The 20,502-nt window shown below is 40.1% G+C and overlaps 1 protein-coding gene and 1 long non-coding RNA gene across 7 annotated transcripts in view; one reads left to right on the top strand and one right to left on the bottom strand.

Moving 5' to 3' along the window:
- Frmpd4 (FERM and PDZ domain containing 4) overlaps positions 1-20,502 on the bottom strand; it is a 617,514-nt gene that overhangs the window by 43,709 nt on the left and 553,303 nt on the right. For all 6 annotated transcript variants that reach the window (XM_076919095.1, XM_076919093.1, XM_076919092.1 and 3 more), the window contains one exon: positions 8,123-8,168. In XM_076919095.1, the coding sequence (XP_076775210.1) occupies positions 8,123-8,168 (46 nt within the window). The remainder of the gene's footprint in view (positions 1-8,122; positions 8,169-20,502) is intronic.
- Positions 1-20,502, top strand: part of LOC143435608 (uncharacterized) — a 60,827-nt gene that overhangs the window by 1,570 nt on the left and 38,755 nt on the right. Inside the window, exon 2 of the long non-coding RNA XR_013106084.1 lies at positions 3,373-3,518. This is a non-coding gene — a long non-coding RNA (uncharacterized LOC143435608). The remainder of the gene's footprint in view (positions 1-3,372; positions 3,519-20,502) is intronic.

The following is a 20,502-nucleotide window of genomic DNA, read 5'->3' as shown; positions in this document are numbered from 1 at the left end:
TCCGAGGACCTGAAATTAGAAATGTAGCTCAGGCTTCCCTCACTTGCAATCCTTCTGGACCACCCTTCCTGGCACTTGAATTAAAGTTTGCAACACCATGCTAGATGATGTTTCTAACATTTCCCTGCACACTTTTACTACACCTATTGGAACCTTGAGCAGTATCTTAGAGGCCTTGATAGGTGGATGATTTTTGTTCTGAAACTTCATATTTATCCACTTACACAAGCCATTTTAAAGAGAATAGTTGACCCCTTAATAAAGAAAAAAAACTCCAAAAGGACTCTGAATGAGTAGCAGTGTTCAGCAAGCTCTGTGCGATTTTTAGAAGCCATACTGCAGTGCTGGAGCCATGTGACAATGGTGTGCTCTCATCAGTGCCTGTGTAATTATAGGCCAAGTTTAGTGATGATTAACGAGCAAACCATACAGTGGTGAGTTGATTTGCTTTTGAGATGCCATTTTTTAGCTGAAGGGGAAACATTATTCTTCCTAATGAGCAGCAGTATTTACACTGGCACAATGAGTTAGGCTGAGATGTCTTAACACAAAAACGCATGACTTCTCCAGCACTGTTTGGCAATAAAATTTTCAACTCAGTCAAGGCACCATACATTCAACTTTGAGTTCTCTGTGAATCCTGGCTTTTCAATTTTGTAACTTACTGTATCTTTCTAGAATAATCTACACAATTCCTTGCCTCGGTAAAAAGGTATACTTATCAGAACTGACTTTTTTACTTCATGTTTGGCATGAGGTAAAGAGTTTCTTCATCTGTCTCCACTACCACTGCCATGATACTTTGTCCAACTATGTGCTCAGAATCAATGGAACTGAGGCCTGCACACAGAAACCTCTGAAACTGCGAGCCAAAGTAAACCTTTTGTCCTTTAAATTGACTCACTGGCTTTTCCTCACACCTTGTCCTCCTTCTCTATCCCAATCAGGTAACTCAAAACCACTTACCTCTAATCTCTCCTGTAATTGGATGTAGCCAATTTTATTCAACCAATAATTTCAAATCAAGAGGCAAGTTTTGCACAACAAAAGCTTGTAACTATGAGAATTCCCTCACAGCCTAGACTTTTGTGGTGCAGAATTTAACATTACAATCCATAGCAACAGACCCCACCTCAACAAACCACTCTCTCTCTAGTTGTAGTTGCGGGAGATCTGATGCCCCCTTCTAGCCTCCATGAACACTGCATCCACACACACAGTGTACAGACATGTTTACAGGCAAAACATCCATAAATATAAAATTAAACCTCAAAATTTTAAACTGCTGTTTTAATGATAAAAACATAAAAAAGGCTCCATGAAAGCTACCTAATGAGAATTGGCAACACAGTGGCTTGCTTTCTCTGGTGGCTGGAGTTTCAGGTCGATGAGACAGTGCAAAGCAATTATGAACACAATTTTAACTCATATTTCTCTTTGTTAGTCAAAACATATATACTATGCACTGCTCAGAATCCTGGTGAATTAGCTATCCCCAACCACATGTGCTGATCATACGCATTTTATACTAGGTGCCAGAAATGATGAGCAATTAACATTTAGACTAGAGAGAGTCTCCTGGTGTGAATTGATCTTAATGCTTTTGTGCCCCTAATCAATTCCTGAATTATTTCCCAAATTTGCTATTGATAAGATGGCCACAGTATAGAGGCGTATTATTCTGAGGCTTTTTAGAAATGATAAGAGCAACATGTGAAAAACCAAACCAAACAAAAACCTCCACACAAATAAAGGATTGGAGAGATGCTTTAATGGTTAAGATTGCATACATCTCTTGCAGAGGACCCTACTTCAGTTCTCAGCACTCACATCTGGCAGTTTACAAGCACTTATTAGTCCAGTTCTGGGCGATCTGATGCCCTCTTCTGGCCTTGAGCACACAAGCAGGCTCACATACATACACATAAGTAAAAAATAAAAATATAAAAACTATAAAACCACAAGTGAGATTGATTTCTGAGACTTCATAATATGGCCTTGAACTTTCAGCACTTGTAGTCTTGGAGTAGCCTATAGCTATGAAGTGACTTGTTTTGTAATTCCTATAAAGCAGATGCTAAGACAAGGCTTCATAAACTGGCAGCTAATCTAGGAGGTGCTTCTAAGAGGAGGGAGAAAGGAGACAGAAGGAGGGAATAAGACAATAAAGTTTTTCTTACTAAATAAGGCACCACTATAGGCAACTGGAACTTATTCCTACTGAGACTCTCTGGGAAGCAAGGATGACCAATCATGCCCCAGAGTTACAATGTCCAAAGGGTAGAATGAGGTGGTGTATTTATCTGCCACCTCCTGCAATCACTAACTGAATGAATACTCACAAAAATTGAAAACATTTGTTTTCCTGGCATGTCAGCATTCCAACATCAGGCTCTGTGCACCCAGTCTAGACAACTGGGCACATACAATTGTGAGCAGGTTCTCCTATCACGAATTCTCCTTCACATCCATCCCGACCTTTACTTATTGATGTTTAAAAATACTAATGCAATCTTACAAATTTTCTTTCTCTTCTTCCTCCCCTCCTCCTGACTCCTTCTTATTCTTTGACAGGGTCATGCTAAGTATTGCTTAGACTGGCCTGAACTACTGATTTTCCTATGTTGGCCTCCAGAGTACTAGGATCACAGGCATACTCCATCATCCAGCTCTTTTTGAAACCTTTCATGTGTGTTCTACTCTCACCATCAATGAATGTATTTGTTGGCTGGTTCCTCCTCTTTCTCTCTGTTTCCTCACCTAATAGGTTGAACCCACTCACTTTCATATAACCCACTTCTGGACACATAGTGACTTGGTCTCCTTAGGGCCTGCAACTGTAAGAATCTTGTTTTCCAGTTCCTTCCCTGTGGTCTTTCTTGTAGTTGCACTCAAATGACCATTATAATGAAGAACACAAAACCCTGCCCTCCAGAAGTGACACTACAGCACATACAGCCGCTTCATGAAGATCAGCCAGAAAGGTCCCCAGGTAAAGATACTGGAAGTTTGACTGACAGGGGATATGTCTTATGCTGTGAAACCATATACTAGCTCAGAAAACTATAGCAGCAGGGTTTCCAGGAGGAAGGCATAGCTTCAGTCAGGTGTATAGGACACACTTTATTGGAGCTTAGCCTGAAATAGCTAGGCAAGCATCATATGAAACACTGGCTAGCCAGTTAGAAAAGAAATGGAAGTGCTGTAATAGATGTGAAATTTACAGATTTTTCTCAGACAGGAACAGAATCTATAAATTTTCTCCTGTTTGTCTGGATAATTTGTATTTTTAAGTTTATCTTGTTTGTAAAAAGGGTGAACTAAACCCTGTTTTTTTTGTTGCTGTTGTTTATTTGTTTTGTTTTGAAACAGGGTCTCAATTTGTACCCAGGCTGGCCTCAAACTTGCAACAATCCTGTTACCTCATCCTCCCAAGTGCTGAGATTACAGGCTACTGTGGCCAGATTTACTATTTCCAGGACGCAAGCTAGAAGGAAAATCCCAATACAAAAACACAGGTAAAAGGTCTCTTCTCCCATCAGCTCATTTCTTTCAAACAAGTGTACTTATTTCAGTAACTTCAGAGTATTCATATCCATGTTTCAGAGGAGGGAAAAGTCACTTTGGAACAGTAAGGAGGGGAATTAAAGCAGTAGAATGGCCCTCAATTGGGGACAATTTTATTTCAAAGGGACACTTGGAAATGTCTGAGGCTATTTTTAACTGGCAAAACTTGGGATGGGGGGGGGGGTTCCAATTCCAATCTGTCTCTATCCCAAATGAAACAATGTCAGGACATGAAATCATCTGGTGGCATTTAGAATCAAATCTGAACCTTGAAAGTTGGGAAGAATTTGGCTGGCCAGAGGGAATGGGAGGAGTGAAAAGCATGGTTGGCATGTTAGGAAGGGTAGTCAACTGCAAGTTCAAGATGACAATTCACCTTCAATGATTGGTGAGGGGCACATGAGTAGTTACTGGTCATAAGTGTGTGAAGCATTCCTTCCTGAATGACATAGCTAAACATTAACTTTCAAGGTAGAAAAGCAGTCACTGGTCTCAGATAAAGAAACCAGATAATCTAATCAAAGTACTGGATTCACTGACAGTGAGAAATATTTCTGCACTAACAAGTCATAGAGACTCAGTTGGACAAAAGAGTTAACCCCTAACCCTTATCTTAATACTATCCCTAACTCTAGCCTACTAGGTTCTATTTGAACTTGAATGCCAAATTCCCCTTTTTCTTCACCCCACTTTTATTTTATGCATGGGTGAAAACAGGAGTATACAATGCAAAAAAAAAAAATCAGTCTGGAGTAATAAAGGTAGAAGGGGGAGCAGGACCAAGTATGGGAAGAGACAGGAAAAAAGTCCAGAGGTCCAGGAGAACAAATAAGAAATATGTAGCAGTTGATGGGGGGGGGGGGTAGGGTGGGGTGGTATGAGGAACTTGGCAAACCACTAGAAAAACTTAGAAGCCAGGGATTCAAGAAGCTTCCAGGACTCAATAGGAATGACATTAGCTGAAACACCCAACATCAGGATGATAGAACCTGAAGAGACCACTTCCAGTAGATAGACATGGCCCCAAGTCAGGATGGGGCCACCTACCCATCTAAAAATTTTTATCCCAGAATTGTCCCTGTTTAAAGAAATGCAGGGACAAAAGTGGAGCACAGGTTGAAGCAAAGGCCATCCAGGGATCACCCTACCATGAGATCCATTCTATCAGGAGACACCAAACCCTGACACTATTGCTGATACCAAGATGTCCTTGCAGATAGGAGCTTGGTATGGTTTTCCTCTGAAAAAATGCTCTGTCAGCACCTGACTAAGACAGATGCAGCCAACCATTGAATGGAGCCCTGGAACCCCAATGGAAGAGTTAGGAGAAAGACTGAAGGATCTGAAGGGGATTGCAACCCTGTAGGAAGAACAACAGTATCAACTAACTGGAGCCTTCAGAGCTCCCAGGGACTAAACCACCAACCAAAGAAAAATACATGGGCAGGTCTATGGGTCTTGCTACATATGTAGCAGAGCATCTGGCATCAGTGGGAGGGGAGGTGCTTGGTCCTCTTGAGGCTTGATGCCCCAGAGAAGGGGGATGCTAGAGGGGTGAGGTGGGAATGGGTGGGTAGGTGAGTGACCACCCTCTTAGAGGCAAAGTGGAGGGAGGTTGGTAGGTTCATGGAGAAGAGACCAGGAAGGGAGATAACATTTGAAATGTAAACTAATAAAATGATTGATAAAAAGACTTCTTGCCAAGGAACTTTCTGCTGAGTGTCTGTGCCACCCTACAAGTAGCCATACTTATACCTAGGTGAAAAGGAAGGATCCACTAACTGGTATATGTGGCATGATCCCAATCAGGTATTTAATATGGGGAAGAGGACATGTTTGTGTTTATTCTGTGGGATGCTGAAGCAGCATGGTGGCTGCCAGAGTGATTGGTGAGACATGCTGATGCTAGGAAGAAGAATGATGCTGACCTGTGAGCTTTCTGAGTGCTCTGACAATGTTGACTGGGGAGATGTACTAGACATATGTTCCTGACCCACCTTTGCTTGCCTATATCCCAGATGGTACAACCTGCCTTGTCTCAAGTTTTTAGACCTTGTGGGATAGAGAATCAAAAAGAGAAGTTATAATGACTCTTGTATTTTTCTTAAATGTGACCAGTTATTCAGACTCAATCATGGACTGGTCTAGAAATAAATTCAGTATTGGAAATGACAGTCTTCACTTGGAAGGCTGGTTCTGGACATTTTAAGAGACATATTTGGAAGTTAGCTGCAGTTTTCTATGATGTTATGTTGGCAAGAGATAAAGTTGGGACAGGATCTGGATTTCAAACAAGTGTTAGTACATGTGTTAAGGCTCTTTTAATTGTCATGTTAAAATTACTTTTGTTTCTTCTACAGTATTTAATGTAAGTTGTATTGATTGTACACTTTCTAATTGTGTTAATGTGTTGAAACATGGCATGTCTGTTACTGAGGTCTATTAATCAGCTTGTGTTTTATTGTCCTGAGTATTACAGGGCCTTGGTATTCTGAAAAAAGCTAGCAAGTATTAGAAGAAGTAAGTCAGGCTTTAGGCAGAAGCAAGAGGGTAGTGGGCTTGATTATTTTTGGTATAACAGCTTTAATTACATTAATTGCTAGCACCAATGCTTCTGCAAGTGCTTTGACACAAGAAGTTAAGATAGCTACTTTTGTTAATCATTTAGCAAAAACATGTAACTAATATGTTGAGTATACAAGAGGATTTAGACAGGCATATTAGATATTTTGGTCATCCTGATAAGCTGTTAGAAACAGTGATCATGGGAGTGTTCACAGAATTTTATTTATTGCTTGCTTGTTTTTTGACTATTTGCATCTATTGTATTGCTAGCTCCTCGACCTAGAACAGACCTTAATACTTGCATGTAATTAAAATGGTATAAAAGCTGAATGGGGAGAAAAGAAAAAGGAAGATCCAACAAGCAACTAAAAGAGTCAGATGCAGATATTTGCACCCAACTAATGAACAGAAGCTGCTCACCCCTGTGGTTGAATTAGGAAGAAGCTGTGGAGGAGGGCAATCCTGTAGAAGGACCAGCAGTCTCAATTAACCTGGACCACAGAGATTTCACAAACACTGGTCACCAACCAGGCAGCATACACCAGCTGATTTGAGGTCCCCAACACATATAGAGCAGAGGACTGCCAGGTCTGAGTTCAGTCAGAGAAGATGCACCTAACCCTCAAGAGACTGGAGGCCCCAGGGAGTTTAGAGATCTGGTGGGGTGGGGTGTGAGGTATGACATCCTGCTGGAGGCTGGGTAGGAGAGGAGGTATAGGATATGGAACAGTCGGAGGGTGAACCGGGAGGAGAGTAAAATCTGTGGTGTAAAAAATAAATAATTTGAAAAAGTTCTTATGCATTTTAAAGATATTGCAAAATAAAGAAAGAAAATTCAGGGAAAGAATGTAAATTTGAGAGATAGGAGTAAGAACAGCACCTAGTATCACACTGTACTTGGAATATACATATTACTCTGTGAAGATCAACCATGGAAACTATGCTGGTTATATTCTCTGCCTGTCCACAAAAAGTCCAAAAAGATACTGGATGTAAAAACATTTTCCTTGGGATCTTGTGAGTGTTTTGACATTTACAAGTAACAACAAGCTTATAGAGACAGAGAAGTTAGCAGTTGCCTGGGCTGGATGGTGGGAACATAGATTAACTTGAAGTGAAAACCAGGGATTATATAGTGGGGTGATGGAGCATTCTGAAACTGGACTATGGTGGTGATTGCATTCTTCACTGTTTTGCAGAGATCTTTGAATTACACTTGTAAAAAGAGTGAATTGCATACCATGAAGATAATGATTTTTTGAATTGGGTTTGAGGATGTTGCTCAGTTGGTAGTATGCCAGCCTAGAACAGGGTAAGGCCCTGGGTTCAATTGTCAGTACTTTATAAACTGGATGTTGTGATGAATGCCTATAATCCCATCACTAGAAGTGCACATAGGAGGATCAGAAGTTCAAGGTCATCCTTTGGCTATATAGCAAGCTTAGACCAGCCTGAAATACATGAAACCAAGTCAAAAAGAAACAAAAACATAAGAAATGAAGGCAGTATGATTGTAATCAGTTTCTCCCTCCTAGCCAAGGTATCTGAACTCAAATTCTGACTATGGCATCCCTCTCATCCCTCCTTTGAAGCAGGCTTAATTATCCAGTTCTCTACCAAAATAATTAGATGGGGACAAGAATAAAACTTGAACACAACTTCCTGTAATTAGATATTCCCATGAGACTTGTGATTCGGAAGCTGGCAAACAAGAAAGTCTTAGGTTTTGTATTAGTTGCAGATGTGAAATGCTCACAGGCCTGCAGAGTTGATTGTCTTTCAGGATATTTAGGGAGTGCAGTACTTTTCACTCCAATGAATGGTTTTAGTAACACAGAACACAATAGAAATGATCAAGATTGTTTAAGCTTGCATTGTGAACACATTATTTGTCTCCACCGTTATTCATCCTGGTGGCTTTCCTCAAGTGGCTTGAGGAGACCAGAAGCCCAATAACATTGAATGGCACTTTTTCTCACAGAACACTTACTGGATAGGGCTGAATGACAGTGAGCAGAATCGATTCTTTGCAGCTCCTGTAAGAGAGAAAAACAAACAGATTTACCTAACTCACAAAGCACAGACTCAAAGAGGAATAGTTTTCTTTTAAGAGGAAATATGTGTGGTGTGTTGGCAAATGTTCCTTGGGCTTCCAGTGCAGAGTAAATGAAACAGCTCAGAAGAGGGCTTCAGAGCACAGAAAAAACCCCAATCAAGTGTTTCCTGAGTGCAACAAACCATCCAGTTGACAACTTCCTTGGCAGACCTTACCAGCCATCTGATTTGTATGACCAAGAAATGGAGCCTCAGAATCAACCTTGGTGAGGGAAGAATGATTTTAGAAGCACCGAACTCAATCAGCCTCTAGACTTTTCTTGGTTCTGAAAATTGATTCTCCGTTTCTGATTTTCCTATAGCTTACTTTTCTCTGCTGCTTGAAATTTTCTGTTGATTTCTTTGAGAGGAGATATTTTAAAACATTCTCTCAATTCTCTCAGTTCGTGAAATGTGTTCTCAGAAAAAGCTTTATGGAAGAGAAACATTGCTGAAGGTTGTTTACTTTAAAATGGTAACACTGCCAACCATTGTTCCTTATACTGCACAACTCAGTTTGTGAAATGCCCAGGACTAGAGCTGCTAAGTATTTCTGACAGGCAACAATTGGGAAATAGTGTTCACAGTAGGAAGTACTTCACAGCCAGAGCAGAACAATGGACTAGAATAGCTTATTTAATTTCCTCCAAGTAACCCAAACCCTTGAAGAAAAATCATATTACAGGATATAATATTTCTCCTCCTTCTTCTTCTTTTGTTCTTTTAAAAACCTAAATAAAAGCCACTTGCTATTTTGCCAAAGAAGAGCTGACTATTTCTACCTTAGGGTTCAATGTATTACCTGGTTTTGTGATTTATTGGCCAAATGAGTAAGGTGAATTCTGTTCCCATGGAGAAACCACTGCAAATCTCATTTCTCACACTCATGCAATTGTGGGTTAGCACACTCATCTTGCATGGTCAGACTGTGATCTACTGACTCTTAGGAGATGAATGTATGTCCCTTGTGCTAGAGAGTGTGATGGGGAAGAGAGGGTGGTCAGAGTGAGCAGGGAATCTAGATCTACAACTCCAGAAAGAAGCAGCAGCACACTAAGGATGCTGATGATACTGACAGGTGGATAGCACGGTGCTGTCGGCCTGACAACTCCTACAATTCCTCAGTTTTTCAGGCTGGCAGAGTGCCCAGTAACTGCAGTAAGCAGAGCAGCAGTATATAATCAAACCAGGTTTCAGTGGGCATGAGAAAGGGTTATGCACTACTAGGGACTGTGGGGCGGAGCTATTAGGGATGATTAGGTCAGCTTTGGTGGTTTAAGAAAAGGAAAACAAAACACTATGACCTAGCCAGTGCACCCTAGCTTTGTTTCACGAAGGAATTCTGACTTTCTCTTTTAAGAAATTGTAGACGACAATGTTCTCTGTGTAGTGGTGACCTGCTGGAAGTATAAGAGGTGTCCATTTCAGGGGTAGCAGATAAAAAGCAAATCAGCAGAAAGCAACACAAAGAGAAGGAAAGGACTGCAGCTTAGTTTTCACTTCTTGGTCAAGGGAAAAAAATACACATTCTACAGATAAGAAATGCAGTATAGGGATGAGCAGACAGTTTAGGCAATAATGTGTTTGATGAACCAGCATAAAGACCTGAGTTTAAACTCCAGTAATCTATCTCTCTGTCTCTGTCTCTCTTTCTCTCCAGCAGGTTGGTAGCACATGCTTATCATCCTAGCACTGGGAAGGAGAGACATGTAGATTCCTAAGGCTCACTGGCCATATAGCCTAGGCTACTTGGAGAGTTCCAGGCCAATGAAAGAGAACTTATCTCAAAAAAGAGAAAAGAACAGTTCTTGACGACACCTGATCTACACACACATTCACACAACATATGCATATGTACCTTTACCCACAAGAGCACCCACACATATATGTCAACAGCACATGTATACTCATGCATACAAATAATGAAGTAATACCCATCAACGTGTCTCTCAACCCTTATTAGAGAAGTTTTTTTTTTTTTTTGTAGTAGATGGTGATTAACACCGAGACCCACAACTGATCAGTGTGCAGAAATTAAAAGACTGTGGAGTGCTCAACTTTAAAATGCATACCTAATCCTCCCAAATCAAGGCTCAGGATTAACTACAGAAGAGAGGGCAGAACTCTTGTAAGAGCCAGAGGTGCTGGATGACTGCAGTGAAACGTTATCTTCTGGACACAAGAAGTTTCTGCACATATGAACTCACAGTAGCTGTGACTACATGTGTAAGACCTGCACAAGATCAGGCCAGCCAAAATCCCAGCATGGATAATCTAGGTGGCTCATGAAGTCCAACCCCTAGTTGAGTTGCTTTTGATAATTGATTGCTGGCAGGAAGATGGAGAGTCAGTTTTCTTCAAGGATGCGACTTTGAGAGGGTATTTCAGTAGGTGGTATTACACCATGCACATACTGGCAGTACTAAGTAGGCTCTGGGGTTGAAAAAAAAGAGGATCTGAAGTTGGGAAGGAAAACATGTTTTATCAACATGTTCTCATCTTAATGGTGGGGAAAGGAAATCTGATTGGCTGATTCCAATATTCACATACAATCAACTGGTCCAAGAGGATGAATCCCCAGGACACATGTATATTTTATATATAGATTTCATATGTATGAGATCATCAAACAATAGCTAGGTAGAACTGTGCATATATAAGTAGATTCTAAAATAGTTACTGAATTCTAATATATAAAGAAAACTTTGGAATGCTGTTTTATTTAATTTCAAATTTATAGTCTATTAAAAAGTAAATCTATTCACATAAATTACTGAGATTCCTGAGTATGACAGCAAAGTCAGACTCATCTACTTTACTTGCCCTATTCTGCCCAAACTTGCTCCCAGAGACTTCAGTATTTGGCAAAGCATCCTGGGGACTCATCCTCTGGGACCAGTTGATTGTATGTCAGTGTTGGAATCAGCCAATCAGATTTCCTGTCTCCAGCATTAAGACAAGAAGACACAGCATCTAAGAGAGACAGAAGGCAGGATACCTGAGTACAGGATGCAGATAACCTGAGTCTCTACACAATCCTGACTCTGTCATTCCTGGGTGCTGCTGCTTCACTGCTCCATTAGAAATAAAATAATTGATGCAAAATTTCTCAGTGTGATATCTATCATCATTCAAGGGAAGAGGTTTTACCTCTGTTTTCTCTCATCTGTAAGTATTTAATCATCACCTGCCAGACAAGAGGAATTAACTCCACTGTGTTTCAGATCTCTTAGGAGTCTTAACCCAATCTTAGGAAGAAAAAAAAAGACAGTCAGATCCACATGTGTTCATGTGTTAAAGGATGTAAGAATAGATTTCGACAGCGTTAGTGGGGCCCCACGCCAATAGACATTATTCATCTCCACAGGAGGGTGCTGTGGGACATTAACTGAGAATATTGAAAACCAGATTTTGTAACATTAACCCTTTACTCTCTTTGCAGTCTATCTTTCTGTCTTTCTAAAAAACCCAAAACAGGCAATAGGGAGAGACATTTGGAGCAGCAAATGCCAGAGCGCAGAGACTACGTTTGTGAAATGTCTGGCCTTCCACTGAGGTGTGATACCTGGGGCAAGTAATAGAAGGCATAGTGTCAGTGTGGGATCAGACCATTTGATGAAGGCTTACTGATAACTTAGTTGCAAATTTAAGGGGGTAAGACAGTCTTAGAAGAAAGATGTGAAAGCTGAGATACTCTAGTGAAGCAGCCCTTAGGTTCACTCTAACCCAAAGAGGCTACAAGTGCAGCCTCTCAACAGATAAGTCATCCAGGAATCCACAAAAAGCACCCACAAAGAATCAACGATGGTTCTCATCAATGGATAGAGGAAACCAGTGCTTAGTTACACCAGTCCCAACCACGTGAGCATTTTCTATCTTTCATGTCACCACTCTGGCCAGCTTTATTACACTTCCAATGAAATCTAATGCTAGAAAAGAATGTTGGAAGACAAAGAAAACATCATCTATGATGTTCCTTAATACTCCGAAGTATTTTTCCTAGAAGTCTCTCGCATATATGTTATGGTTTAGTGTTCTTCTGGTATTCCTGAGTGTGCAAACCAGTGGGTCTCTGTCTCTTGGGTTCTTTTCTCTCTCTCTCTCTCTCTCTCTCTCTCTCTCTCTCTCTCTCTCTCTTTCTCCCCCCTCTCTTGTTTTGTTCAATTCTGAGGTATTAGGTTTTGTTTTATCTTGTTATCTTGTTTAATTTTACTGTAAAATACTTCTGTGTGCTAAATCAAGTTTGCCAGAGCTTGAGGCACTCACAAATAGTAGTAAGAACAATGGATTTCAATATACAGAAAAATGAAATTAGATCCTTATCTCCTATTTTAAACACAACTCAAATGCAAATGGATCAAGGGCCTCAGTATAAGACTGGGTACTCTAAATCTGCTTGAGGAAAAACTAGAGGATATACCTTGCTTTAAAAGCACAGGTAAGGACGTTCTAAAGAGGACTCTAACAGCAGAGGAAATAAGACCAATAACTGACAAAGTGGGTGTCATGATACTAAGAATTCTCTGTACAGCAAAGGAAGTTGTCAATGGAGAGGAGGGGCTGAGCAAATAGAATGAGAGAAAATATTTTCTACCTGTACATCAGACAAAGGATTAATATCTAGAATACATATGTATATTGCATATATATGTCAGATATCTTATATATATATTCTTCTGTTTGATGATCTGACAGAGGGTTAGTAACTAAAATATACATATACATACACATATACACATATCTCTTTGTTTGATGTATGGCTCGAAAATATTTTCTCAAAATCTATTTGGTGCCCTCCTCCTCCATTGGCAATTATCTTTGCCGAACTTAGGCTTTTTAGTATCATGAGATTCGGTGTGTCAGTTGTTGGTATTATTTCCTGTGCTGTTAGAGTCCTATTTAGAAAGTTCATATACATGTAGATACAACTAAAAAACCTGAGTATTAAGAAAACAAGGAGCCCAATTAAAAAGATAGTTGTAGGTCTGTTTAGAAAGTTTTCAAAAGCAGAAGTGCAAATGGTCAGAAAACAGTTTTAAAAACTTTTTATTTTCTTAGTCATCAAGGAAGCACAGATTAAAACTACTTCAAAGTCCATTTGGCCCCCACTAACATGGAATATGACAACAGATTGTGTCATGGATATTGGTCAAAGTGGGCCTCTTATACACTGCTGGAGGTTTCTCAAAAACAAGCAGTAAGAAATAAAATTACAATATGACCCAACTCTAATACTCCTGGGTGTAACCCCAAATGTCTTTGAGATACTTGTGCATCCATTTTCATTGCTTCTTTATTCACAATAGCTAGGGAATGGAACCAACCTAGATGCCTATAGAGTTTTGAATGGTTAATGAAATGTGGTTCATATACACAATGAAATATTGCTCAGGTATAACTAACATATTGTAGGTAAACGGGTGGAAATGAAAAAAGTTTATGTAGCCTGAGGTCATCCCATCCCCACAAAACAAGCACCACATGTTATACATCATAAGAGATGCTTCTAGCTTCAAATCTTATTATTATTGGTTTTAAGTAGCATATATGTGGAAGCTAGGAACCTTGAAATGGGCCATTGATATAGGGAATGCATTTAGGGAGAAGAGGTAGCAAAATATAGGAGCAACAAAATTAGAGCAGGGGAATAAGGGGGAGGGGAGAAGGTTTCAATCAGGAAGTGGTGATGGGAATGAGGAAATGAGGAGAAAGGAGAAGTGTTAACCAAAATGGAGTAAGCATGAAGATGCTGCATGGCAATGTGCAGCAAACCAAGTAAATATAGCAAAAGATGATAATAGAAACTCGTGAGATATGCCGAAAAACAGATTAGGAGAATATGGTCAGCTAAAGATTTATGTAGAGATGAGAGAAGTGAGGGAAACTGGTAGGTTAACCCTAACTAATGTTTTACTAAACTTTATAACAATACTTCACTAGTTTGTGGGTTAATTAAAGTACTGTTTAAAGGGAGATTAAACAGAGATATCACATAATCGACAAACAATGCTTTTCCTAGAAGACATACTGCCAGAAAATCTCAGTGCCAGGCATTGGTTACCTCTTTATGAGTATTTATAAAGGAGGCCCAAGAGGCACTGATAACAAGACAAGATATTGCCATTTACCTTGGTTGTCTGGGAAAAGTAGATAAGGCCCTATTGATGATGATACCACACATTTTGGGACATAGAGATGTCAATTCCATGGGGCTACCTTTTTCATCAAATCCAGTAAAAAAAGAGCCAGTGGCATGATAGTTGCAATCTTATGTAGCATCATTATGGAAGTGACATAATTTTCACTGTATTCTGTTGGTTAGAAACAAGTCCTGGGCCCAGTGATGTTAAAAATATAGGGGAATACATAATGCTATGAATGCAAAGAAGCAAGGATCTTAGTCAGTCTTACATTCTCTCTGCCAGGATGATAAAGGAGGACCTGTGACCAAGTGTCTTAGGTTTTTTTTCCAGTTGTTTCGATAAAACACTTTAAAAAAGCAACCTAAGTGTATTAGTTTCTTTTTCTGCTGTTGTGATAAGACACTACACTAAAGTCAACTTAAAGAACAAAGAGTTTATTTGCGTTTATGGTTCCAGAAGGATAAAAGTTTATAATGGTAGGGGAACCTGACATATGTGACTACAGGAGCAGCAAGCTAAGGGTTCACATCTAGAACCATAAGCACAAAAGATTAGAGAGAGAGAGAGAGAGAGAGAGAGAGAGAGAGAGAGAGAGAGAGAGAGAGAGAAAATGAGCGGTCTTTAAACCATCATGCTCAAGAAAACAGGAATTTATTCTGAGTTCAAGAGCCCAGTCCCATTCCATTGTCACAGGAAAGTCAAAATAGTAGTAGGAAGGAGCTTGAAGCAGCTGGTCACAGGGCATCACAATCAGAAAGCAGAAAGCAATGAAGTATGCCAATCCTCTGCTCCTTTTTTCCTGTTATCTAGTCTAGGATTCCAGCCAGGGAATGGTGCCAACCACAGTGGTAAAAGGTTCCTAGTTCAATTAATGCAATCAAGATAGATGCCCAGAGGCAGGCCCAGAGGCCCTTCTCTCAAGTGATTCTAAATTCTGGCAAGTTCACAATACTAACTATCAAATTTAAACATCTCAAGGGGACTTTCTACCTATGACTTCCCCTTATACAGATTTATTTTCCTATCAATAACCACAAGAAGCATTGATCATCACATTTTGTTAATTTGATGATAGGAAACATTTAAAAAATGTGTTCATTGTGTTAAAAATCTTCGTGCATGTTGTAATGTTCTATAATTTGCCTAAAACATAACCCAGATTGATTTTCAATTTCACAATTTGCTTCAAGCAGTTATCTAAATTGAAATGAAGTATTATAAAGTGATATTTGTCATTAAGACTGGAGATATGTTTTTCTTGTGTTTTTTCTCATCTAGTCATTATTTAATTATAACCTGCCAGGGAAGAAAATTTAACTCCATAATATTTTGTATTCCTTAATATTCCCAATAATATAATCCTAGGGTAAAATATAAACCACTTTAAAATATTTTCAGCGAAAGATAGAATCAGTAATGGAAGAGCGAACATTCAAGCAAGCAGATAACCTCTTTTTAGGAAGGTCTAAAATAGCTTGAGGCTTTTAAACATCCAGGCAGAGCACATTTAGAGAAGTATTTCATAATAAGTTCCAACAAAATTTTCTACTTTTGTGGAGTAATTTCAAGTTTTAGTGCCATTTTTTAAACATATCTGGGCTTGTTAAAAAGTTGACTTGCCAATGTGGACAGGGGAGATCCCACATAGTCCAAGACCTAGATCAAGAACTATAGGTATTTAATAGCTGCTGAGAGAGGTAGAATTGACTGCATCCAGGAATGAGGTCCTGCATAGGATGTAGCAAGTGGTTAGCCCTGGACACATGTACATAGAGGCAACTCTAAAGGAACTCATTAGATTGTGTGTGTGTGCATGTCTGTGCATGAGTGAGTATGTGTGTGTACAAAATAATTAAATAAAATATTATTGCTTTTGAGGGATTGATGGGTTGGAGATGGGTGGGAGTGTTGTAGATACAGTGTTTATAGACAAAATTCTCAAAATTAAAAAAAAAAACTTCATTTGAATCCCTGAGTCAGTGTTGTCATCCCACAGGGGAAAATTCGGTTTAAAGCTCCTAGACCATGTTTGCCAAATTTACTCTCAATTCCTTTGTTTTCATTTCTTTGAAAGAAGCCTTGTCCTTTGAGAAGAAGCCTTGTCCTTTGTGTTTGGGACACCCAGCACAATCATATGCCTTGCATAGTTTCCTTGGAAGTGATTATGTAGATGTCAGCAAAGAATGTGAAGAACCTTGTCTTTTTTCCATTAATTAATTTATTCACTTTACATCCTCATTACAGTGTCCCTCTCCTCCCAGTTCTCCCTCACATGGCCCTTCTCCCATCCCCTCACTTTCACCTCTAAGAATGGGGAGGTTCCCCCCACCCCCGGGTACCATGGCACTTCAAGTCACTGCAGGACTAGGCATATCCTTGAAGTAAAAATTTCTGGTTTCTTTGGAGACTCAGTTAGGTCATAATAATGTTTTGCTCAGGAAGACACAGGTGAGAGTATATTTTGCTGAAGCAGACACAGTTGAGAGGATGCTTTGCTGAAGTAGACATGTGAAAGAATGTCTGATATTTAGAAAGAACATAAATATGACCACAGAGGGTGGGACAAGGCTCGTGCTTTTGTTTGGTTTGCTTGTTCTGCTTTACTAGTCTTCTCTGATGACTGTGGTCTTGTATTGGTTAGCCTTACATCATGATGCTAATCTTCACTTGTCATGACTTCGTAGAGAGGATTTTACCAAAGAACTTCTTGTGATATTCCAGCGGTTTCTTACTACTTTCACACACTCTTGCTGATCAGGTGGAGCCTTACAGGTTATTCTGAATTGTTCTGCTGCTGGTGATTTATATGTGATGTCTGCCATGTGGACAGAAATGCAGCTGCTGATTCATGTTTGGTGGTTTGCTAGTAGACTGAACTGCTGATATCTTGAGAACAAAGATTGGAATTGACCCAAAGAACTATTTCTAAACAACTTCACTTCCCTGTGTTCTATTAACCTTTCTTTTCCACTACCTCTGGTGGGTGATAGGTTAGAAGGGAAGTTAAAACATATTAAGAACCATTATTAAAATAGGTTATGAAAAATCTAAGCCTACACATCCTTTCCCACTGAGGCCAGACAAGACAATCCAATTAGGGGACAGGATGTATAAGTAAGCAGCAGAGTCAGGAACAGCCTCCTCTCCAGTTATTGAAGGACCTGCATGAAGACCAAGCTGCTCATTTGCGACATATGTGCAGGGGCCCAGGTTCAGCCCATGTATATTCTTTGATTGGTGGTTTAGTCTCTGGGAGTTCCCAAGGGTCCAGGTTGGTTGACTCTGTTATTCTTCTTGTGGAATCTTTATCCGTTCCTGGACCCTCAGTCCTTCCCCCTACTCTTACACAAGACTCAAGCTCAGTTCAATGTTGGGCTATTGGTCTCTGCATCTGTTTTAGTCAGTCAGCTGCTGGGTAGAGCTTCACAGAGATCTATCCCATGGGCAAGAACCAATCCCTGACACTATTAGTGATACTCTCTTATGCTTATAGACAGGAGCTTAGTATAACTGTCCTCTGAGAGATTTCATCAAGCATAACTTTGGATTTTTAATGAGGTATAGTTTTCTGTATTAAGTCTATCTGAGCAATCTCCACTAGCACTGGGGATTGAAACCAGACCCTAGGGTATTCTTGGCAACTGCTCTACCACTGAACCCCTAAATTCCCTCTGAACAATGAAGCTAAGATGTCACTCTCAATTCCTTAGAGCAACATAGTTTGGTACCTTTCTTTAACTGCCTTTCTCATTTTATAGTTAGACTATGTTAGTTCTTCACTGTGTAATCATATGAGCATTTGCAATTATACATTTCCCTTCTACAACTAATTAGATCCCTTGATCCAACTCAGAGACTGATAGGAATTTAACTGCATCTAGATTTCCTCAGAGATTATGAAAATGAATGGGAAAAACTCAAACAACAGAAATCAGCAGAAGGACATTATTTATAAAAATTTAAGTGTTTTTTTCTTAAAAAATTAAATCTAGACAAGTAAACAATTGGACTTTCAACCTTAAAAGTAGAAGTAATCAATCTGTGAAGGCTGGGAATTCTAAAAGGCAAATAAAGACATAATTTAGGGCTGTAGATGAAAGGGTTTTGTAAATTGTAAAATGACATTTTAACATAACTCAAGAGACTATTCTGTAGTGTTGTTATTTGGAAGGCAGTGTGGTAAGGCACAGCAAGGGAGATTTGATCTTGCACTTCTAAGCTAAGCAAGCACAAATATAACATTCTTCTTATACTTCAGAGTTCTTAAAAGAGATTAGAAAAATTATTCTTTTCTGCATGCTAGTGCATGGCAGCCCTTGACCTCTCAGCTTGTGGGTGGCCACTGTTGATGGCAACAATAACCAACTAACAGCATTTCTCCAATGACCTGGTTCAAAAGGGTCTTCCCTCAGTCCTGGGATATTTGAAATAGAGCCCCTTGCTTTCTTTCTATTTCCTGGATTTGAACCAAGATGTGGGAAATAAACAAGAAGATTCTTCTGTCTGAATAACGAGTCATAACACAGTGTCAGCCTAATCAGTCACTGACAAAGCTGGAGGAAGTAGTGTCACCTGCCACTATCAGAAAAGTAACCACAGGACTAAAATTAGAATGGGTTCTAGGGTTCCATCTACTTGACCTCTATAGCAGTCTGAATAGAGATTATAATTATCCACTGAATCAATTCCTCAATAGGTATTGAAGCCATTACTCAGAAAGAATGGGGATGTCCAAAAAAGGAGCAAGCCTTCAGAAAAGGTCAGTTTGTTAGAGCTGTGCTCTCTCCTGGCCTTGATGAAGCATTCACTCTCTGCCTATTGTTGCAGAAGCTTGCCATTTCAGTTATACCAGCAAAAAAGAGTGATGAGATTATTCGTCATCCCAGTTATGTTCTAGTATTGCTGTGGAAGAAAGTATGCAAAATGAAGTCACCATAGTCATATGGGCAATAAAGGTAGACAGAAAATGGATCAAAGGGTCCGCTTGTGGGCTGGGGCATTGGCTCTTGCAGAAGACTCAGGTTTTTGAAAAATTGGATATTTTATTTATTTACATTTCATATGTTATTCCCTTTCCCGGTCTCCCCTCTGCATACCCCCTATTCCATCTCCCCTCACCCTGCTTCAATTAGGGTGCTTCCCCACCCATCCACCCACTCCTGCCTCACCACCCTAACATTTCTCTACAGTGGGGCATCAAGCCTTCAGAAGACCAAGGGCCTCTCCTCCCATTGATGCCAGATAAGAACTCTTCAGCTCCTTCAGTCCTTCCCCTAACTCCTCCATTGGAGTCCCTGTGTATAGTCCTATGGCTGGCTGCAAGCATCCACATTTCTATTGGTTGAGATCTGGCAAGACCTCTCAGGATACAGCTGGATCAGGCTCATGTCAGCAAGCACTTCTTGGCACCAGCAATAATGTCTGGGTTCGGTGTTTGCATGTGGGATGGATTCCCAGGTGGTGCAGTCTCTGGATGGCCTTTCCTTCAGTCTCTGCTCCACTCTATTGTCCCTGTATTTCACTTAGGCAGGAGCAATTCAGGGTTAAAATCTTGGAGATGGGGGGGGGAGGGTGACCCTATCCCTCACCAGGGGGCCATGCCTAACCTCTGGATATGGTCTCAACAGGTTCTGCCTCCCCTTTGCCTGGGATTTCAGCTAATGTTATCCCCATGAGGTCCTTGGGAGGCTCTTGCTTTCCTGGTATTTGGGATTTTCTGGTTGCTATCCCCAGTTCCCCATTCCCCATTGCTACACACCTCTGTTCAATTTCCTGACATCTCCTCCATCTCCTCCCATACCTGATTCTGCCCCTTTTTCCCCCTCCCCCTCTTCTCTTCCTCCAGTGGCTGCCTCAGTCCTACTTAGAAGGGAGGAACAAAATAATCAAGGGAAGTAGAGGGTAGGACTCAGGTTCGATTTCCAGCATTGACATAATGGCTGTAACTACAGTTCTAAGGCATCCAATACCTTTATATAGCCTCTTCAGCTACTTGGCATACATGTGGTAAACAGTGCATACACGCAGGCCAAAACTCATATACATAAAATAAAAATAAAGCTTAAAAACACTGTACTGCGCAGTAGAATTGGCTTGATATTTTACCAATTGTTCTAACAATATCTCTCCTACT

Source organism: Arvicanthis niloticus, chromosome X, assembly GCF_011762505.2.
Source record: "Arvicanthis niloticus isolate mArvNil1 chromosome X, mArvNil1.pat.X, whole genome shotgun sequence".
Classification (NCBI taxonomy): domain Eukaryota; kingdom Metazoa; phylum Chordata; class Mammalia; order Rodentia; family Muridae; genus Arvicanthis; species Arvicanthis niloticus.
Note: the sequence above shows the minus strand (reverse complement) of the source record. Positions and strands in the feature narration are given on the sequence as shown.